The following is a 20014-nucleotide window of genomic DNA, read 5'->3' on the forward strand; positions in this document are numbered from 1 at the left end:
TAAGAGAGAAAAGAAAAATAATAATAACAACAATTTATCAGTTAACTTTTCTTATGTCTGAATAAATTAAGGACAAGACTTGTCTATTGATGAGTAAGTTATTCTTACTTACTGCTCACGTGGTCCAATCAGAAATGCACAAATAATTTATAATTATAAAATTAAGAAAATAATAAATAAGAACAATAATTTTTTTTTTTTTTTTTTGGAATAAATTCACGACTTTCCGTGATTTCCTTATTTATCACGTTGAATTTATTTCAAAAAAAAAAAAAAAAGTTATTATTCTTATTTATCACTTTTTTTAATTTTCTAATTATATTTTATTTGTGCATTTATGATCAGACCACATCAATAATAAATAGGAATAATTTACTTATTAGATAAGTCTTGTTCATAAATTAATAAAGAATAAAAATAAAAAGATAACCATATTGACAAGGATGGTCAAAATAAGAGAAAATAGGTGCGTGAACTATTGAAAAGAATGTCCACACCAAGAACCCCCATCTTTAGCTGTTAGATACAATGTGTGGATTCAACTATATATTGAAAGTGAGAGCTCACATAATTGGACTTGTAAAAGTCCCTTATAAATATCAATTTTACAAAGTAAATCTGAGCTACCACTTGGCATGTAAAAAGCTCATTCAAAATGATTGTAATATTGAACCTCCCCCAAAAAGACCTCCAAAACTCCCATTCGATGTATGCATACCCTTATCACTATTTGAAAGGGAGTACACTAAGATGAGACAAAATATTTTTTTTGCTCCTAGTGAGTGTGTGTGTGTGTGAAGATAATGGTTTTTTTGCTCCTAGTGTGTGTGTGGATGATGTGGACCATGATTAGCACACTTTTTACTGTTGGTGCCCACTAGCAATTAGACAAGTTGTCATGTGGATCTCCAATCCCATGAAATCCAAAACTTAGTGATTAAAATGATTAGCCCAATATTTTACTACTCATAACCTAAGTCACACCCACATTTCCAAAAAAAGAAGTGTTTTGTAATCTTTTGTGGGCCACTCCAATTCTCCCTTGCTTTTTGAAAAGGGCAAGCCTATGGTTTGAAAGTGTTAGGTGTGTAGTGTGTGAGTGTGTGAGAGAGAAAGAGAGTATTGGAATTAGCAAAAGGGAGGCATTCAAAGGTGGGCTCTTTCATGATTCCTTTCTCACTTGGTTTTGATCCCACTTGGGGCTTTTCAAGTGGGCATTCTCAGTCATTGCCTCCAACTCCTGCACTAAATAAGGAGCATAGTTTTACTTTTTCAATCTTTCTTTATATTAATTAATCACAATCAAAGATGCTAATCAGTTCCAAGTAAGTTCATAGGCATAGCATATATAGAGTACTTATGAGGCATTCAAAATGTCTAATCTCTTTTTAATGTATTTTTATCCTATAGTTTTTGAAATGGTCCTAACCCTAGTAATAACTTGTTAGCATCATTGAAAATGATTAAATCATATAGGTAAACAAAAACACATTTGGTAGAGCATTTAAAATGTTTCTTTAAAAGCTTTAATGAGAGTATTCATTTTCAATAAAATTATGGAGATGTTGTTTATGTTTTCAATAAACTCAAGTAAAAATATGTTATTAGTTGATGTAAACGTGATTGTTCTTAAATTCAACCTCTTTTTTACGTTTGACAATGATGAACCTCGTAAAGCATAAGAGACTCCAAATTTTTGTCTAAACTAATGGAGAACTGATATTGCCTAACATAATGTGCATTCACAATGAATGGTTAATATGAATCTTAGATCGGTCACTCTCATGCATCGTTATCATGGCCATTATCCTTACCTTTATCGGTCAAAGCAATGCCTTGACCACACATTGCCATTAGGCTGGCCCAATCCTGCCTTAACCTAAATTATGTGCCTAGCTCAGGAAGGGCAAACCTAGACATTCCAAGCCCGCCCAAACTCTATCATTTTCCAACAAAACAAGAGTCAATTAGTTCAATTATTATTATTATTTTACTTAATAATGATTCGATAAACATGATATTATGATTATCAATAATAGATCTATACAAGTGTCGTGTTGTCTAAGTGGTTAGGTTGCTCCTTGTGTGTCCAGAAACCGTGTTCGAGGCTTAAACCCTTCCCCCTCTAACCACTAACCCATAACCCCTAATTTCTTATCATGAAAAAATAATAAACCTACAATATTAAAAATTGATCTATCAATATAAGAACAAAAAATAAAGAAATAAAGTTTTACACTAAATCCCATTCAAAATAGAACAATAAGTTATTTCTCAGATACAATCTCTAACAAAATGACGCCAACGTTCTCTTCCACTCAAAATGTTAATGCAATGAACGTCTTTTAAAGATGAGCTTATAACCAAAAAGGGGTCCAGAAAGTTCTATGCTAGACAAGTAAATTATAAGCCAGTGATACTCAAACCGAATAGTCTAAGCAGTATTCAAAGACCGAAGCCATCACATGCTTTATTTTGCTACTCAAATGGGTCCCAAAAAAAAAAAATATTCAATAGCTGAGAAGCCCTTCTGTCAGATGAATCTGGCAAGGCTACTCGGTTGATAAATCATTTTCCTTACAAAAATTGCTTAGCACTTCAAGGGCAAGTTAGATACATCTGAGTAAAGAATCAGACCATACTGCTAAATAAATAAATGTGTGTGTGTATCAATCATGGCTTCTAATTAACAAGAAACTCTTCAAAGACCTCTAAAAGCAGCAATGAATGATTGACATGGGTCTCTCTCAATCTATTGCAAACCTCCGTGACAAATCCCCTATAAGAACATGTAGTCCATGTTCATATCTTTCAGCTATAGATATGAAAACAAATTAATACCAGAAAAATACACACAGATCATGTACACAGCAAAAGGGCTTGTATTACCCAAAATATCTCACCTACCCAAAATATCTCAATGTTCACAAAATTGATCATTAAACCAAAAACTACTCCAACTGTATGTTTACAGAGAAGATCAATACCATCAACAAACAATGCAGACCAAGGACCACAAGATGAAAGTGAAACCCAGTCCTCAGTTCCTTCACAGTTCGACAAAGAACAAGCCTTCAATTTGGATCTAACCAATATGATGATCCTGAACTAGACAATTCAAAATTTTAATGTAAAAACTAAATCAGATAACAGTGAGCATTACAAGCCCACATATGAGAATCCATGAATTTCAAAATGGAGTTTATTCAAACAAAATTTTCGTAAAGCTTATTAATATAACCAAAACAACATTCAAAATGCTTCAAAACATGGCAATTGAAATGCCAGAAAACTGTTGAGGTCGAGATTTCATGCTTTAAAACAGCATCCAAAAAAATAGCATGGACAATGATCAGAAAGGTAGAAGAAGATTGTTGGTGCTGAAAAATAGTCATGGACAATGATTGAAATAGTCTGTAGTTTTGCATTGTGGGCAATGAAAAGCCTCTTTTGTCAAGACAGATCTCAATGTAAAAATATTCCATTCATGAGATAGGTTGGGAAGAGAGCATAAGAATGACCGGCGATTTTGTGAAAGAAAGTCATTTTTGTTAAAAACAAAAATGTAAAATATTTTATACTAATAAAATATTTAACTTTCACGAAATTTCTGTGAGGACCAAACACCGGAAAATGTGGAAAATATTTCTGGTAAATAGATTACACCAAAACAAACAGAGCACATAAGCCTAATTTACAACACCATAAAATAACAAAAAATATATCTATCTTGATTTAAACAAAATGGAACCAGGGTATGGTTTGATGTAGTTCTGAACTCCATTAGTTCAAAAATAACTGGACGACAGAAGAGTTTGGTTTCACTTGAGAAAAGTACAAGCAAGAAATAAGAAAACATAAGCCACCAGTGATGTTAGAAGTTCAAGTGTCCAAGTTGGATGTAATAGAAATGAAGGGATCGTAGGAACCAAGAAAGAGCCACAAATCCAGCCAACAACAAGAGCTCCAAATCTGCAATGTAAGGAGACAAACCTTTTTAAGTCAAAAAGAAACAAAGAAAAGGAAGAGGAGGAGCGAATGTGTGGAGGATGGGGAGTAGAACAAGAGTTTCATCTCCTCATACAAACTTACCCAATAATGGAAGCTCTGGCTAAGCTCTTTGTCTTGTCATTAAGGAAGTATATGCAAGCTCCCAAAGATAGAAACACCTGAACAGAAGGAAAAAACAGAAGGGAAAAGAAAGGTTACAACCACCTAAATAGAAAACGAGTAAAGGTAAAAGGAAGGATCTAAAAAAATATAAGTATATGATATGTTCCATATATTATTTTTCCGTGTAGATGCAGAGATCAATTACATATAAGAATGGCCTAAAATTGGGGGCATTTAACATGTTCAAAAGGGTTAGTTTATGATATATTGTAGGCTTTTTCCTTATGCCATCATATTATGAAACCTCACCAGGCTTCTAAGGTCATCAAATAAGATTGCTCATTCCATTTATCAAACAGAGATTTAACAACTAGTTCATCCAATGAAAGACGAATGATCAAAACTTCAGCCATAGCCATCTCCTACTGGTGTACTTCATGGGTTCCAAACAATCACTTATGCTATGTTTGGTTGGAGGGAAGGATTGGGACGGGATGGATGAAACTTTTCGTGTTTGGTTGGAGGGAAGGAAAGAGAGGGAGGAAGCAAGGAGGGATAAGCATCCCTCCTTTCTTCATATTTTTCTATCCACCCAATTTTGGGGGGAAGGGAGGAGAGAGAAAGTGAATAACTACCTACAAATATACAATTTACAATATTAACCTTTTCAAAAAAATTCAAATGAATATCTACCTTTTATTATTTTATACAGTGAGGGTATATTGGTAAAAAAATATAAAAACTCTCTTTCCTTCCTTCCAACCAAACAAAAAAATAAATATCACCCCATCCATCCCTTCTACTATCCATTCCATTCAACCAAACAAAAAATGGGGGAGACACATTCCCTTCCCTAGGGATTCCTCAACCAAACAAAGACTTAACAACTAGTTCATCCAATGAAAGACGAATGATCAAAACTTCAGCCATAGCCATCTCCTATTGGTGTACTTCATGGGTTCCAAACAATCACTAAATTTCTGACATTCCAAGTGAAGGGCAATGTAAAACTCATATTCCTACATAAAAGGAAATTTGACACCCCTCAGAAGCAAATACAATTTCCTCCAAACTAGCTGAACATTTTTACCATGCAAATTTGCAAATAACTAAAGATCGTAAGACCAGCAGACATCCCCAAGTATCCGCGGTTGATTCTTTACTCTCTTATTTTTTGTTGATAAAGTTTGTCACGCTTAAGATGGATCTTATTTATGAGCAGAGCACTCTCAAGAAACACAACTAAATTTTTTGAAAAAGATTACTTGCCCTTTTACCGAAAAAATAAAAGAAATACAATTACAAACGAACTTTCCGAAAAGAACCCAAAAGAGCAAATAGAAATCCAAAATATGGCAAAAGGGCTATCCCCCTCCAATGCACCATCATAAAACATTTTTAAGAAAATAGTTTGCAGAAGGAAAACATGAAACCGCAGGTTAGCAGCTTTAATTATATTTTTCAATATGCAGTTATTTGGATGACCCCTATAGATTAAAAAGAGCACTAAAAAGGGTTTATAATTGAACATGAATTGAAGTTTGAACTAAACAATCTAGAAGGGTTTATAATTGGTGTCTATTTAAGTTGCCATTAAAAAAATGCACTTAAAATTCAAACAAAGATGTAGAAGAAACCTGAAAAGCAGGCCCACTTTCGGCAGAATTCATCACACTCCAGCCACCCATGAATGCAAATAGAAACAATCTTCTAAGAATTATCACAGCAGGAGGAACTTCCACAAAACTGAGCAAGGTCTTAACCCAAGGCGGAGACTCCTCTACTTTCTGTTTCAACCTGCTTTTTAAGTTGATTTTTGATTTCTTCCTTTTCCAGAAACTGGCCATCAGTATTTTTTCGAAGGCAGCTTCTATTGATTCTGCACTTGTTTCATGCCTAGCATATTGATCCAAGAGGAAGTTGCGGGAACCCCAAATTTCTTCCTCAGAAGCATCAGTACTTACACCAAGGCGCTTATAAGGATCCCAAACACGCATTCTAGGGAATTTCGAAACATTGCCTACATAAAACAAAATTAAACATTTAACATGAATCATTTTCTTCAATCAGTAGTTGCGCAGCAATATATTGCAAACCATGAGACAAGTCTGTTAATGTAGGTCTGTCAAGTCCAAATATCATGTGATATAAACAATCCATAGGATTCAATCAACTAGATCAGTTATGCCAATTGGATGCTTCGAACCAACAAGAAAGAAAAAGAAAGTAGTAAGAACTACTTAATATATACACTGTTTATTGTTGGAAAAGGAAATCCCAAGGAACACCTATTATGTTTTTTAAACCACTTTCTTTTGGAGCTATTGTAAATATGTAATCACAATAACATAAATTCAAAATTTTTAAGAGTAGCATCTGTAACTTTACATGGCTGCAATACCATTTATATGGAATAGAAAAGGAACAACCATCCTTTCTTAAAAATAAAAATAAAAAAAAAAACTATAATTAAGTTAATATTAACTCAATGCATGCCAAAGAAGAGAGTAATATAAAGGACCATGTAACCCGGCTCCCATCACAAAAAAAAAAAAAAACGGTTTTAGCTCAAATGTTAACCATAGAATTCAAAAAGACCCCAAAGATTTGGATCATGTAATCATTTTGGATAACACAGCTTTAATGCAAAGCCTGGGGTCCCAACTCGCATTCCATGGACTCATTTAAATGCGTGAAATGTGTCGGACACAACACTTGAGTATTTAAGATATACCTGACATGCATCTTCGACAAAAACCTTGCATGCATATATAATTAATCAAGTTCACTATATAATTGTAAGCAATGATACACATCTCGAAAATAAGACAACGTTTAAAACACGTTACCCCTCTTTCATCCCCTCTCTCTTCATATGTTACCCTCATCTCAAAACCCCAATTCTCTCTAAAACAATATGAAATAGACATGGTGTGATGAACAACAACGAATGCTGAAACTCTTTCAGGCTTCAGGTACTCAATCTAATTTGCATGTCAAGGTCATCAGTGTTCAATGGCTTCATATGGTTCCATCACACCCCCAAAAGTATGACACTGTTGTGGTTTGTGTGTATAAATTCTCTCTCATTATCGTTGATTTGTAAAGAACCATCATTTTCCTTTCATTCCATTCAAGTCTTTTATTTGAACTTTCTTTCTCTAAAAGTAGGAAACACGCAGGAGGATGAACAAGAAAAAGTGTCTGATGCCGTAAAGTACGAGTACCTCCATCGCTTAATTTCTCATATATTCGACTCCTACACCTCCAATCAATGGAGTAATTGAAACGATTGTATTGAGTTTGATTGTCTCGCCATCAGAGTTCAAGATTGTATTGAACTTTTTGAAACAATTGTTGTAATACCCCGTAATTTTAAAGAATGTATTTAAATTAATTTTGTGTTAGGTTAATTAATTTTATTTATTTGTGCATACTACATTATTTTATTAAATTCATTTAATTGTGCATGTAAATTAATTGTGTATGTTAAAATAGTAAATTTATTCATTTAATTGTGCATGTATTATTTTAATTACTTTTATTTGTTGATTATGTTTAATTAAGCAATATTAGTTAATTAGAGTATTATATTTGTGTTATAAAGTATTATGATAATATAATATATTATTTTGTAATAACAATAATAATAATTATATTAGTTTAATAATAATAATAATAAGAATATAATAATAATAATAATAAAAGTTTATTAATAATAATATTAGTAATAATAATAATAATAGTTATAATAAATCAATGTAATGATGGAAAATTAAATACTAGGATAGAATTTCATTTACTATGGTAGAATGGTGGATCAAATATCTTGATTAAAGATAGCATTGTCTTAAAGCCATATAGGTAGGAATATGAGAAATGGGTGAGAAGTTATTATAAATTAGATATTTGTAATATTTATATTATATATTTTGTGTATAAATTAACTAGCTTGCCTTAGAAAAAAAAAAATAAAAGGGAGTTAGAAGCAAAGTATAAATTCTAGAGAGCTATTTTATAAGAGTGAAAGGAAAAGAGAAAGAGAAAGAAGCTTGGACCGGTGTAGGCAATTTTACCCGACTACGCGCAGACCGACGGATTTATTTTAAATCCAAAAAGGCAAGTTATTATCTACTTTTCCCCTTTGAATTAATAAATTAATTGTTTAGCTTATTTTTATGCATAGAGCCAAGGTTTGGAGGTTAATAAATTATTAATTTTATTTTATTAAATTAATGGAATTTTAATTATATAGGATGGTATATATTTATTTAATGTCCTATGAAATTAATAATGGCTAAAAATAATTAAATAAGACTTTAGGGATTTTTCTAGAATTTTCTAGATTTTTCCGGGCATTTTCTGCAATTTCCGGCGACCTTCCGGCGAGTTTTCCGGTCGCCGGCAGTGGGGGAGACGACCGGAGTGATCCGGTGCGACGCGGCACACCATAGGAGGGTGTACGCGCGCATCTTGGCCATTAGTGGAGTCTGATTGATCCGGTGCATCGCGGTCCATGATACCGCGGTACACCCGGATCTGTGGGCGTTGGATGGAGGGAAGATAGGGTGAGATGATCCGGTGTGACGCGAGTACGGAATCCGGATGCAGCCAACCAACCAGGAAGTGACACGTCAGCAAGGCACCCTTAGTGCGCGCGTGGCAGCGCGTGCGCGCGCGTGGGAGCGCGTGGCTGATGCCAGACGCGCGTGGAGGCGCGTGGGAGAGTGGGGAAGGTTGGGCTGCGCGTGGGGAGGCTCTGGGAGGCGCGTGAGGGCGCGTGTGGGGTCCCTACAGCTGCTGGAAATTACCAGAATACCCTTAGGGCCTGTTTTGTAAATTCCAGAACCTTAAACTTGGATTTTTAGGTACTGTGTTGGTAATTACGGGTTTAACGGGCCACGAAATTATTATTTTAACACCCGTTACTTATTCTTATGGCCGATTAATCTTTTCTAAGCATTTATTGGCTCGTTCGCAGTACGGATACTAATGTGATTTATTTAACGACATTGTTAAATATAAATAGTGTTATTATCGTATTTAATGGTATCAAACATTACTGTTAAATTAAATAAGGCCATGGTTTTAGTCAGATAAATTATCCATGATATCTTATAGGATGTTTATACTGTTAATTGATATATAAACCATGATTATTATGCTGTGTGCATTTCAGGAAATAAATGGACTGTTTAATTATGTCGCATTTATATTATATGGATGTGTTGCCATATAGAACCATATGAGCTGGCTAATAAGTTTAGACTCATTTATACCTTATGCATTCGTTGCGATAGACAGATGTGTGGCTGTCGGGGTATGTGGTTTAATATTATTGGCATGTGTTGCCTAATTAACATACTCAGTATATTTATTAATATTGCCGGCATGTGTTGCCTAACTTATATGCTCAGTATATTCATCAGTACTTTGCGAGGTGTTATCACTGTGTAGTTCGTTATAGTCTGTGTTGTCAGTACCGTGCACCATGTATAATAGCTGATTTCCCGGGTGGGGAAAGGCGACACTTAACCACCTAGTGTGAGTCTAAGTGATCACCGTCTATTCTGGTTGAGGTCATGTTATACATGGGATAGTTCCCTTAGGATGTATACAGATATAGTACTCAACCGATTCATAATGATTAATTTATTTGATTCTCTGATTTGGGTCATAGTAGAGAGGACTTGCTCGTGGGGTTGACCCACCATTGTTGTTATTTCAGGATACGGTCAATACCCGTTCCAAGGTTGAGGTTAGCAGTGTGGGACCACCATCCGAACTCATCTACTCTTACGATCCAGTTCAGGGTAGAAGTTTTACGTATTACTTCAGTTTCAGTTTTTATTTACTTTTGACGTCGAACTCTCAGGTTTATATTTAGGGATCCTTGACATAGGATTTCCAAGTTGTAATGGAGGACTGTATTTAAATAAAGGATGGATGGATGTTGTATTATTTAATGTTTCTTTCCTGTCTAAATTCTTTTATTTCCATCACTTTGTATTCCATGCTTGTATATTGCCAATTGTTTTTTATATCCCTCGTTTTTCGTGTATAAGCCTGATCAACTTATGCGTGGAAAATGTGGGGGTGTTACCGAATTTCTGGATCTGCAACAGGAAGATCTGACTGTGGCTGAGTATGAACAGAAGTTCATAAATTTGTCATTATTTGCACCAGAGGAGGTCAATACGGAAGAAAAGAAGAGAGACCGCTTTGTGAAGGGGTTAATATGGCCGATTAAAGTGGTGATCTTAGGTAGTCCGGCATATACTACTTATATCCAGGTGGTTAATGCCGCCTTACAGCACTGCCAGATGAGAATTGATTACCGGAAGTCCAAGGGAGATAAACGGACTAACCGAGACTACCAGACAGTGGAGAAAGGAAGCAGCAGTGGTGCCAAGTCCAATGATCGGGGCAGATTTCAAGGACATCAACCTTGGAAGAAAAACAAAGGAAACCTAGATGTGCAGAGGGATGGAGTCCCTAATCAGGGTAGACAAGGTGGGATACCTCAGACCGGACAGGAACAGTGGTCGGGAAGTCAACAAAGGAGGCAGGCAGGTCCTTTTACGGGACGTTGTTATCACTGTAGAGAGATTGGGCATCCGGCCAAGATGTGTCCCAAAGCTAAACAGGGACAGTATGGGCAGCCGAGACCTAATCAGCCGTTACCTCTACCGGCCCCACCGATGCCACGTGGGCAAGTTCAGAATTTTTCGGCACTTCCAGCACCACCATTTCCTCCAGGACAACCTCCACAGCAGTTGCATCATGGCAGAGTTTATAACTTCATGCCACATAATGCGCAGGCTCCTCAGGCTATTGAGGGTATGTTTTCTATACATAGTAGAACTGCTCGTATACTGTTTGACACTGGTGCATCACATTCTTTTGTGTCTAGATCTTTTGTTATCTTATCTGGTATGACGACTCAGTTATGTGACCAACCTCTTAATATTTATACACCATTGGGAGTTGGCGCAATTTTACGAGAGTATAGCGGTGATATCCTTATAGATATGGGCCGGCTTCGATTTCTTGCAAATTTGTTAGTGTTAGATATGCATTCGTATGATGTTATACTTGGGATGGACTGGTTATCTCAGTACCATGCTCAGGTTAACTGTTACGAAAAGTCTATTGTATTTTCCATACCAGGACAGGAGATGTATCTTCTTGTTGTACCACAACCTGATAGAGGGCCTAGCACTTATTTATTCGTTCTTGAGGAGGACTCACAGGAAGCGACTGCGGTATCTCTTGACAGCATCCCGGTAGTACAGGAATTCCAGGATGTATTCCAGGAAATTCCAGGCTTGCCACCGAGTCGAGAGATAGATTTCGTTATTGATTTAGCTCCAGGCACTACGCCTATTGCTAAGGCGCCGTACCGAATGGCACCAGTGGAGATGCGAGAGTTGAAAGATCAAATTCAACAGTTGCTCAGCCAGGGATTTATTCGCAGGAGTACTTCACCATGGGGAGCACCAGTACTGTTTGTAAAGAAGAAGGATGGATCTCTTCGTCTTTGTATTGATTACAGAGAACTGAACAAGGTCACTATTCGCAACAAGTACCCGTTGCCCAGAATTGATGACCTGTTTGATCAGTTGAAGGGAGCTACTTACTTCTCAAAGATCGATTTGAGGTCTGGTTATCATCAGCTACGAGTCAGAGAACAAGATGTTCCAAAGACAGCATTTCTCACGAGGTACGGATCTTATGAGTTTCGTGTTATGCCTTTCGGTTTAACGAACGCTCCAGCTGTCTTTATGGACTTGATGAATAGAGTATTCAGAGAATACTTAGATCAGTTTGTCATTGTTTTCATTGATGATATTCTGGTTTACTCCAAGTCGGAGAAGGACCATGCCAGACATTTACGCACAGTATTGCAGACACTTCGAGAACATCAGTTGTTTGCAAAGTTTGAGACGTGTGAATTTTGGCAGAAAGAGGTCAAATTTCTGGGTCATGTAGTGTCAGAAGAAGCGTTAGCAGTAGATCCAGCCAAGGTTGCGGCCGTTATGGAGTGGGGACAGCCTACCTCACCGACAGAGATTCGCAGTTTTCTGGGATTAGCGGGGTATTATCGCCGGTTCATCCAGGGATTTTCCAAAATTGCGGGTCCACTTACTCATCTGACTAAGAAGAATGTACCATTTGTATGGGATGATTCTTGTCAGGCTGCTTTTGCTGAATTAAAGAGTAAGTTAACTTCTGCACCTGTCTTAGCCACACCTCAGAGTGGAATCGAGTATTTAGTATTTACCGACGCTTCTCTGAAGGGTTTGGGTTGTGTGTTGATGCAAGAAGAGCGACCAGTTTCTTATGGGTCTAGGAAGCTTAAGCCTCATGAGCTTAATTACCCGACTCACGACCTAGAGCTCGCCGCAGTGGTTTTTGCCTTGCGTATTTGGAGACATTATCTTTTGGGGGAGACTTTTCGATTGTTTAGCGATCATAAGAGTCTACAGTATTTGTTCACACAGAGGGAACTGAATATGAGACAGCGCAGATGGTTGGAATTCGTGAAAGACTATCACTTCTCTATTCAGTATCATCCAGGGAAAGCGAATGTTGTAGCAGACGCACTCAGCCGCCGACCATATGTCAGCCTTTCAGCTTTGTTTACAACAGAGTGGGATGCTTTGAAGACTGTTGATGAGTTAGCAGACGCTTTTATGGCATGTGTGGTAGTAACTCCTTCTATCATTCATCAGGTCATTCAAGCGCAACTCTCAGATCAACAGTGTATTGATCGGGTTTCGGAGTTAGCCTCCGGAGATGTTCCTTTTTATTCTATAGGGACTGATGGAGGATTGAGGTACAAGGGACGTTTAATTGTGCCTTCAGCTGATAATTTGAGAAATGTTGTGATGAGAGAGACACACACTTCTCAGTTCTCTGTACATCCAGGGGGAGACAAGATGTATCAGGACATGAAACGCCAGTTTTGGTGGGCCGGCATGAAAAGAGATATAGCTATCTTTGTCTCTAAATGTAGCACCTGTCAGATGATTAAAATTGATCATCAGAGACCGCCAGGATCGTTACAGCCACTTCCCATACCAGAGTGGAAATGGGAGAGTATTTCTATGGACTTCATAGAGGGATTACCTACTACACAGCATAATCACAACTCTATTTGGGTCATTGTTGATAGATTGACCAAGTCCGCTCACTTTCTGCCTGTTCGGTCAAACTTTACGTCAGAACAGTATGCTAAGCTGTATATTGCAGAAATAGTGAAACTTCATGGTGTACCATTGTCCATCGTATCAGATAGAGATCCGAAGTTTGTATCAGGATTTTGGAGGAGCTTTCAGCAGGCTTTGGGTACAGAACTATATCTTAGCACTGCTTATCATCCTCAAACAGATGGACAGACTGAGCGAGTTAATCAGATTTTAGAAGACATGTTGCGGGCATGTGTTCTTGATTTTAAGGGCAATTGGGAGGAATATTTGCCGCTTTCAGAGTTTGCTTATAACAATAGTTATCAGAAAACTATTGGTATGGCACCATTTGAGGCTTTGTACGGTAGACCGTGTAGGTCTCCTGTCTGTTGGCTTGGAGTTGGTGAGAACAGCTTTTTGGGTCCTGAATTTATTAAGGACACGTCAGAAAAGATCGTTATTATTAGGGATCGGATGCGTACAGCTCAAAGCAGACAGAAAAGTTATGCTGACCGTCGAACTCGTGCTTTGGAGTTTAAGGTTGGTGATCAGGTTTTGCTTAAGGCTTCTCCTATGAAGGGAGTAATGCGGTTTGGGTCAAAGGGTAAGTTATCGCCTCGTTTTGTGGGTCCTTTTATGATTACAGATCGGATTGGGGCAGTAGCTTATCGTCTGGCTCTACCAGATAATCTTCATAGGGTACATAATGTTTTTCATGTATCTATGCTGCGAAAATTTCTACGGGATGAAGATCGATACCAACACATTGATGTGGGTGAGATGGAGTTGCAACCCGATGCAACCTATTTGGAACAACCTTACTGTATTCTCGATCGTAGGAATCAGATACTGCGCACGAAGACTATTCCATTAGTACGTGTACAGTGGAGCCATCATAGTGCTACAGAGTCTACTTGGGAACGGGAAGATATTATCCGGGCCAAGTATCCAGAACTTTTTAAGACACGTATGTAGTGAATTTCGGGGACGAAATTCCTTTATTAGGGGGGGAGAATGTAATACCCCGTAATTTTAAAGAATGTATTTAAATTAATTTTGTGTTAGGTTAATTAATTTTATTTATTTGTGCATACTACATTATTTTATTAAATTCATTTAATTGTGCATGTAAATTAATTGTGTATGTTAAAATAGTAAATTTATTCATTTAATTGTGCATGTATTATTTTAATTACTTTTATTTGTTGATTATGTTTAATTAAGCAATATTAGTTAATTAGAGTATTATATTTGTGTTATAAAGTATTATGATAATATAATATATTATTTTGTAATAACAATAATAATAATTATATTAGTTTAATAATAATAATAATAAGAATATAATAATAATAATAATAAAAGTTTATTAATAATAATATTAGTAATAATAATAATAATAGTTATAATAAATCAATGTAATGATGGAAAATTAAATACTAGGATAGAATTTCATTTACTATGGTAGAATGGTGGATCAAATATCTTGATTAAAGATAGCATTGTCTTAAAGCCATATAGGTAGGAATATGAGAAATGGGTGAGAAGTTATTATAAATTAGATATTTGTAATATTTATATTATATATTTTGTGTATAAATTAACTAGCTTGCCTTAGAAAAAAAAAATAAAAGGGAGTTAGAAGCAAAGTATAAATTCTAGAGAGCTATTTTATAAGAGTGAAAGGAAAAGAGAAAGAGAAAGAAGCTTGGACCGGTGTAGGCAATTTTACCCGACTACGCGCAGACCGACGGATTTATTTTAAATCCAAAAAGGCAAGTTATTATCTACTTTTCCCCTTTGAATTAATAAATTAATTGTTTAGCTTATTTTTATGCATAGAGCCAAGGTTTGGAGGTTAATAAATTATTAATTTTATTTTATTAAATTAATGGAATTTTAATTATATAGGATGGTATATATTTATTTAATGTCCTATGAAATTAATAATGGCTAAAAATAATTAAATAAGACTTTAGGGATTTTTCTAGAATTTTCTAGATTTTTCCGGGCATTTTCTGCAATTTCCGGCGACCTTCCGGCGAGTTTTCCGGTCGCCGGCAGTGGGGGAGACGACCGGAGTGATCCGGTGCGACGCGGCACACCATAGGAGGGTGTACGCGCGCATCTTGGCCATTAGTGGAGTCTGATTGATCCGGTGCATCGCGGTCCATGATACCGCGGTACACCCGGATCTGTGGGCGTTGGATGGAGGGAAGATAGGGTGAGATGATCCGGTGTGACGCGAGTACGGAATCCGGATGCAGCCAACCAACCAGGAAGTGACACGTCAGCAAGGCACCCTTAGTGCGCGCGTGGCAGCGCGTGCGCGCGCGTGGGAGCGCGTGGCTGATGCCAGACGCGCGTGGAGGCGCGTGGGAGAGTGGGGAAGGTTGGGCTGCGCGTGGGGAGGCTCTGGGAGGCGCGTGAGGGCGCGTGTGGGGTCCCTACAGCTGCTGGAAATTACCAGAATACCCTTAGGGCCTGTTTTGTAAATTCCAGAACCTTAAACTTGGATTTTTAGGTACTGTGTTGGTAATTACGGGTTTAACGGGCCACGAAATTATTATTTTAACACCCGTTACTTATTCTTATGGCCGATTAATCTTTTCTAAGCATTTATTGGCTCGTTCGCAGTACGGATACTAATGTGATTTATTTAACGACATTGTTAAATATAAATAGTGTTATTATCGTATTTAATGGTATCAAACATTACTGTTAAATTAAATAAGGCCATGGTTTTAGTCAGATAAATTATCCATGATATCTTATAGGATGTTTATACTGTTAATTGATATATAAACCATGATTATTATGCTGTGTGCATTTCAGGAAATAAATGGACTGTTTAATTATGTCGCATTTATATTATATGGATGTGTTGCCATATAGAACCATATGAGCTGGCTAATAAGTTTAGACTCATTTATACCTTATGCATTCGTTGCGATAGACAGATGTGTGGCTGTCGGGGTATGTGGTTTAATATTATTGGCATGTGTTGCCTAATTAACATACTCAGTATATTTATTAATATTGCCGGCATGTGTTGCCTAACTTATATGCTCAGTATATTCATCAGTACTTTGCGAGGTGTTATCACTGTGTAGTTCGTTATAGTCTGTGTTGTCAGTACCGTGCACCATGTATAATAGCTGATTTCCCGGGTGGGGAAAGGCGACACTTAACCACCTAGTGTGAGTCTAAGTGATCACCGTCTATTCTGGTTGAGGTCATGTTATACATGGGATAGTTCCCTTAGGATGTATACAGATATAGTACTCAACCGATTCATAATGATTAATTTATTTGATTCTCTGATTTGGGTCATAGTAGAGAGGACTTGCTCGTGGGGTTGACCCACCATTGTTGTTATTTCAGGATACGGTCAATACCCGTTCCAAGGTTGAGGTTAGCAGTGTGGGACCACCATCCGAACTCATCTACTCTTACGATCCAGTTCAGGGTAGAAGTTTTACGTATTACTTCAGTTTCAGTTTTTATTTACTTTTGACGTCGAACTCTCAGGTTTATATTTAGGGATCCTTGACATAGGATTTCCAAGTTGTAATGGAGGACTGTATTTAAATAAAGGATGGATGGATGTTGTATTATTTAATGTTTCTTTCCTGTCTAAATTCTTTTATTTCCATCACTTTGTATTCCATGCTTGTATATTGCCAATTGTTTTTGATATCCCTCGTTTTTCGTGTATAAGCCTGATCAACTTATGCGTGGAAAATGTGGGGGTGTTACAATTGTACTGACCGAAACTTCCGCACAGAGAGAGAGAGAAGGAAGAAATTATTTTTGGAATTTTAGTTATGAACATGGCCTTATCTAAATCAAACACCTCATTCATGATAAATATCATGTACTTATCATTTTCCTATATTTGTATACGCTATTATGAATATATGTTGCTTTTGTTATATTATTAACCCAATAAAAATGAAATTCCTATGTTGGACGTTCTATATTACATAAAACACCATTTTACCAAAAAAAAACGAAAGAGAGGAAAAAATAAAATGATAATGTTTAAAATTTATGAAAATTTAGCCGTACTAGAATTGGTTATTTGATAAATCCAACATTCGATACAAAATTGGTATCTATAGTTGGCACAAGTACAGTTTATCAATGGGGTAGGTATGGACTTATAGTAACCCCACCCTCCGACAAATAATAATAATAATAAATCCTTCTCCCCAACCTCGATACGGATGAAGCATCATTCTCACTACGAGGAGCATCTGAGTTGTGCTTCAGCTCTCTCTCTTCCTCACACACACACACACGCACACACACACACAAAAGACCCAAGAGGTCAAGAGGATAAAAGATTCAGAGTTGTAGGGTCCAAGGAAAGGGAGAGAGATGTGCTCTATGATAAATTGAAAAAGAAAAGGAATTACAATAAAAATATTTTTGATAATTACAAGAAGGGGTGGCTTTATAATTATGAAAGGATGTGTACAAAAATCAATTTTTTTATTTAAAAAAAAAAAAAAAAAGAAAAAAAGTTGGGGAAACTAAGATTTAAGATAATTTTATGAAGGGATGGTAATAGAATTATGAAAAGATAATGTTTAAAAAGAATAAAATAAAATTGAGCAATGCAGCAGCCTCCACTGTGCCCTTAGTGGCTCTGTCCCTGCCAAGGCCAAGAAAGGAGGCATAATACATTTCAACAAGAATACATTGAATAAGTGCAATCATAAACAAAATGCAATAAAGCCACACTAAGTAATTTATTGCCCTGCAAGAAAGACATTTGGACATAATTATTGTATTGCATTCCAGTGCAAACACATCCACACCATTTCCATTTCAAAGGACAGTTTGTTCATACTAACATGATGAAACTCATACCAGATCTTTATGAATACTCGTGAATCACAGCACTATAACCCCCCTAGATGTAGATGAATCACAGAAGTTTCAAACACTAATGTCTGAGCTTTAAGAACTAAGAAACTTGTTGGTGGGTAGGGATTGGAAAGGGGGAAGGGTTTCACAGAAATAACTTCCTATTTAGCAAAACTAAGTAAAAGGTAAACAAAATAATACAACATATTCAGTAGTCAAATAACACCAAAAGCCATTGTCAAGGGAAAAACATTAACATCAAACAACATTCAAAAGGAAACATATATATTTGCATTGCAGCGCGGGCGTATTATTATAGCTGCACCAAAAATCGAACATAATGCTTACAAAAGATAATGCTGTGCAGGACAATTTTCTTAATGACCATCAGATGTCAAAGACAATTGTATATTTTTTCGGTAAAATAAATACAAATTCATATTGCTTATATAAAAAACTATGATCAATCACACACACAGCTTTACATGAATTGTATTGACCATAACATCATACACTCTGCAGAAATCAAACCAAATTGATATAAATATTCTAAATACCTTCATAAGGTGTATCCACCGCACACCTAGGGCTCCTAAAACTCAACCTAGAGCTCCTAAAATCCAACCCACGAGCTGTTGACTTCTTCAAATTGTCACGAATAGAGCTAAACCAAAAAAAAAAAAAAAAGGAAAAGCACACAAAAAGATTGAATTAGTGAAAATTGTAAAAGATAACTTACCAAATGTAACCTCGAGTACCTGTACAAACTTATTAAATGTTTAATAATCCGAAATAATTAAGAACAAAACGCGATGGGAATACAAAGAACTTTTATCAACTTGAATTGAATTGTCCTACTTACAACTTATAATTTGTATACATCAATATATGTGTGTAATGCATTGGAAAGAGAGAGAGAGGTGCTTACAGTTGTTTGCCAAGGAAAGGTGACGAAAGAATAGGGTTTGAGAGCAAAAGGGCCGCCATGTAATATTGAAGGTGAAGATCAACGCGACGGCAGCTGTGGCGGTGACCGGCGAGAGCGGCAGCCCTGGGGTTTGGGTTGGCTGGTAGTTGGGAAGATTTGTTGAGGTTTGTTGCAGGCCGTATCCAATCCGCTTATATGCGGGTCAGATTTGGGTTCAACTTCAACCCGCTTTTATCCTACTCATGATGACCCGCCCAAACCTGGGCATTTGGCAGGCCAGGCCCATATATTTGGGCCCAAGAGGGACCCAGGATTTTTTATTTGGGAGCCAATCTAGTATACATGAAAATTTTAACAAAACTAAGTACTATGAAAATGTATAGACCTAAGTCACATGAAGCGGGGGCAGGAGCGTGAGCGAGTGCGAGAGTGGGAGCGTGAAAGTGGTAAAAATTTAAGTCAAGTGGAAGGGAATCACAGAGAGAGTGCGAGAGTGGGAGCGTGAAAGTGGTAAAAATTTTAAACGGGAGCGGCACCCGTTTAAAAGAATTATGTTACTTAAGTATAAAAACCTTAAATATTGTTGAGGGTGAAATCCACGCGGTTCGATACGGCACCGTTTTCTTGCAAAAAAAAGAATAGAAGATCAATGAATCTTGACGGCACCGGTGTGGTGCCTGCCAAGAGCTCTCCGACGATCAAGTCAATCACCAGAGGTCTAAAAGAAAGGCAGGGATTTAATAATCATTTTTAGTCGGACCTTATTCCCGAGTCATCTTCCTATTTATCGTCACTTCCCTTATTCTTGATAAGGGAATATCATAATCCTTAGCCCATGGAACTTATGTGATAACCCCGGATTTCCGAATGCGGGTTTGCCAAACCCACGGCCGAATACCCGATGATA

General features: G+C 36.8%; 1 protein-coding gene across 1 annotated transcript; it reads right to left on the reverse strand.

Annotated features, from left to right (window-relative positions):
* Positions 1–3710: 3710 nt before the first annotated feature.
* Positions 3711–19282, reverse strand: LOC132299181 (protein CHAPERONE-LIKE PROTEIN OF POR1, chloroplastic). The gene is made up of 5 exons (XM_059795663.1): positions 19108–19282; positions 18737–18843; positions 5751–6133; positions 4093–4169; positions 3711–3972 (listed from the first exon to the last, which is right to left on the reverse strand). The coding sequence occupies exons 1-5, from the start codon at positions 19164–19166 to the stop codon at positions 3822–3824; spliced, it is 777 nt and encodes a 258-aa protein (XP_059651646.1). The 5' UTR covers positions 19167–19282; the 3' UTR covers positions 3711–3821.
* Positions 19283–20014: the final 732 nt, after the last annotated feature.

This window comes from Cornus florida, unplaced genomic scaffold (genome assembly GCF_030987335.1).
Source record: "Cornus florida cultivar Cherokee Brave unplaced genomic scaffold, ASM3098733v1 CherokeeBrave_3.0.0_Hap2_Chr03, whole genome shotgun sequence".
Taxonomy (NCBI): Eukaryota; Viridiplantae; Streptophyta; class Magnoliopsida; order Cornales; family Cornaceae; genus Cornus; species Cornus florida.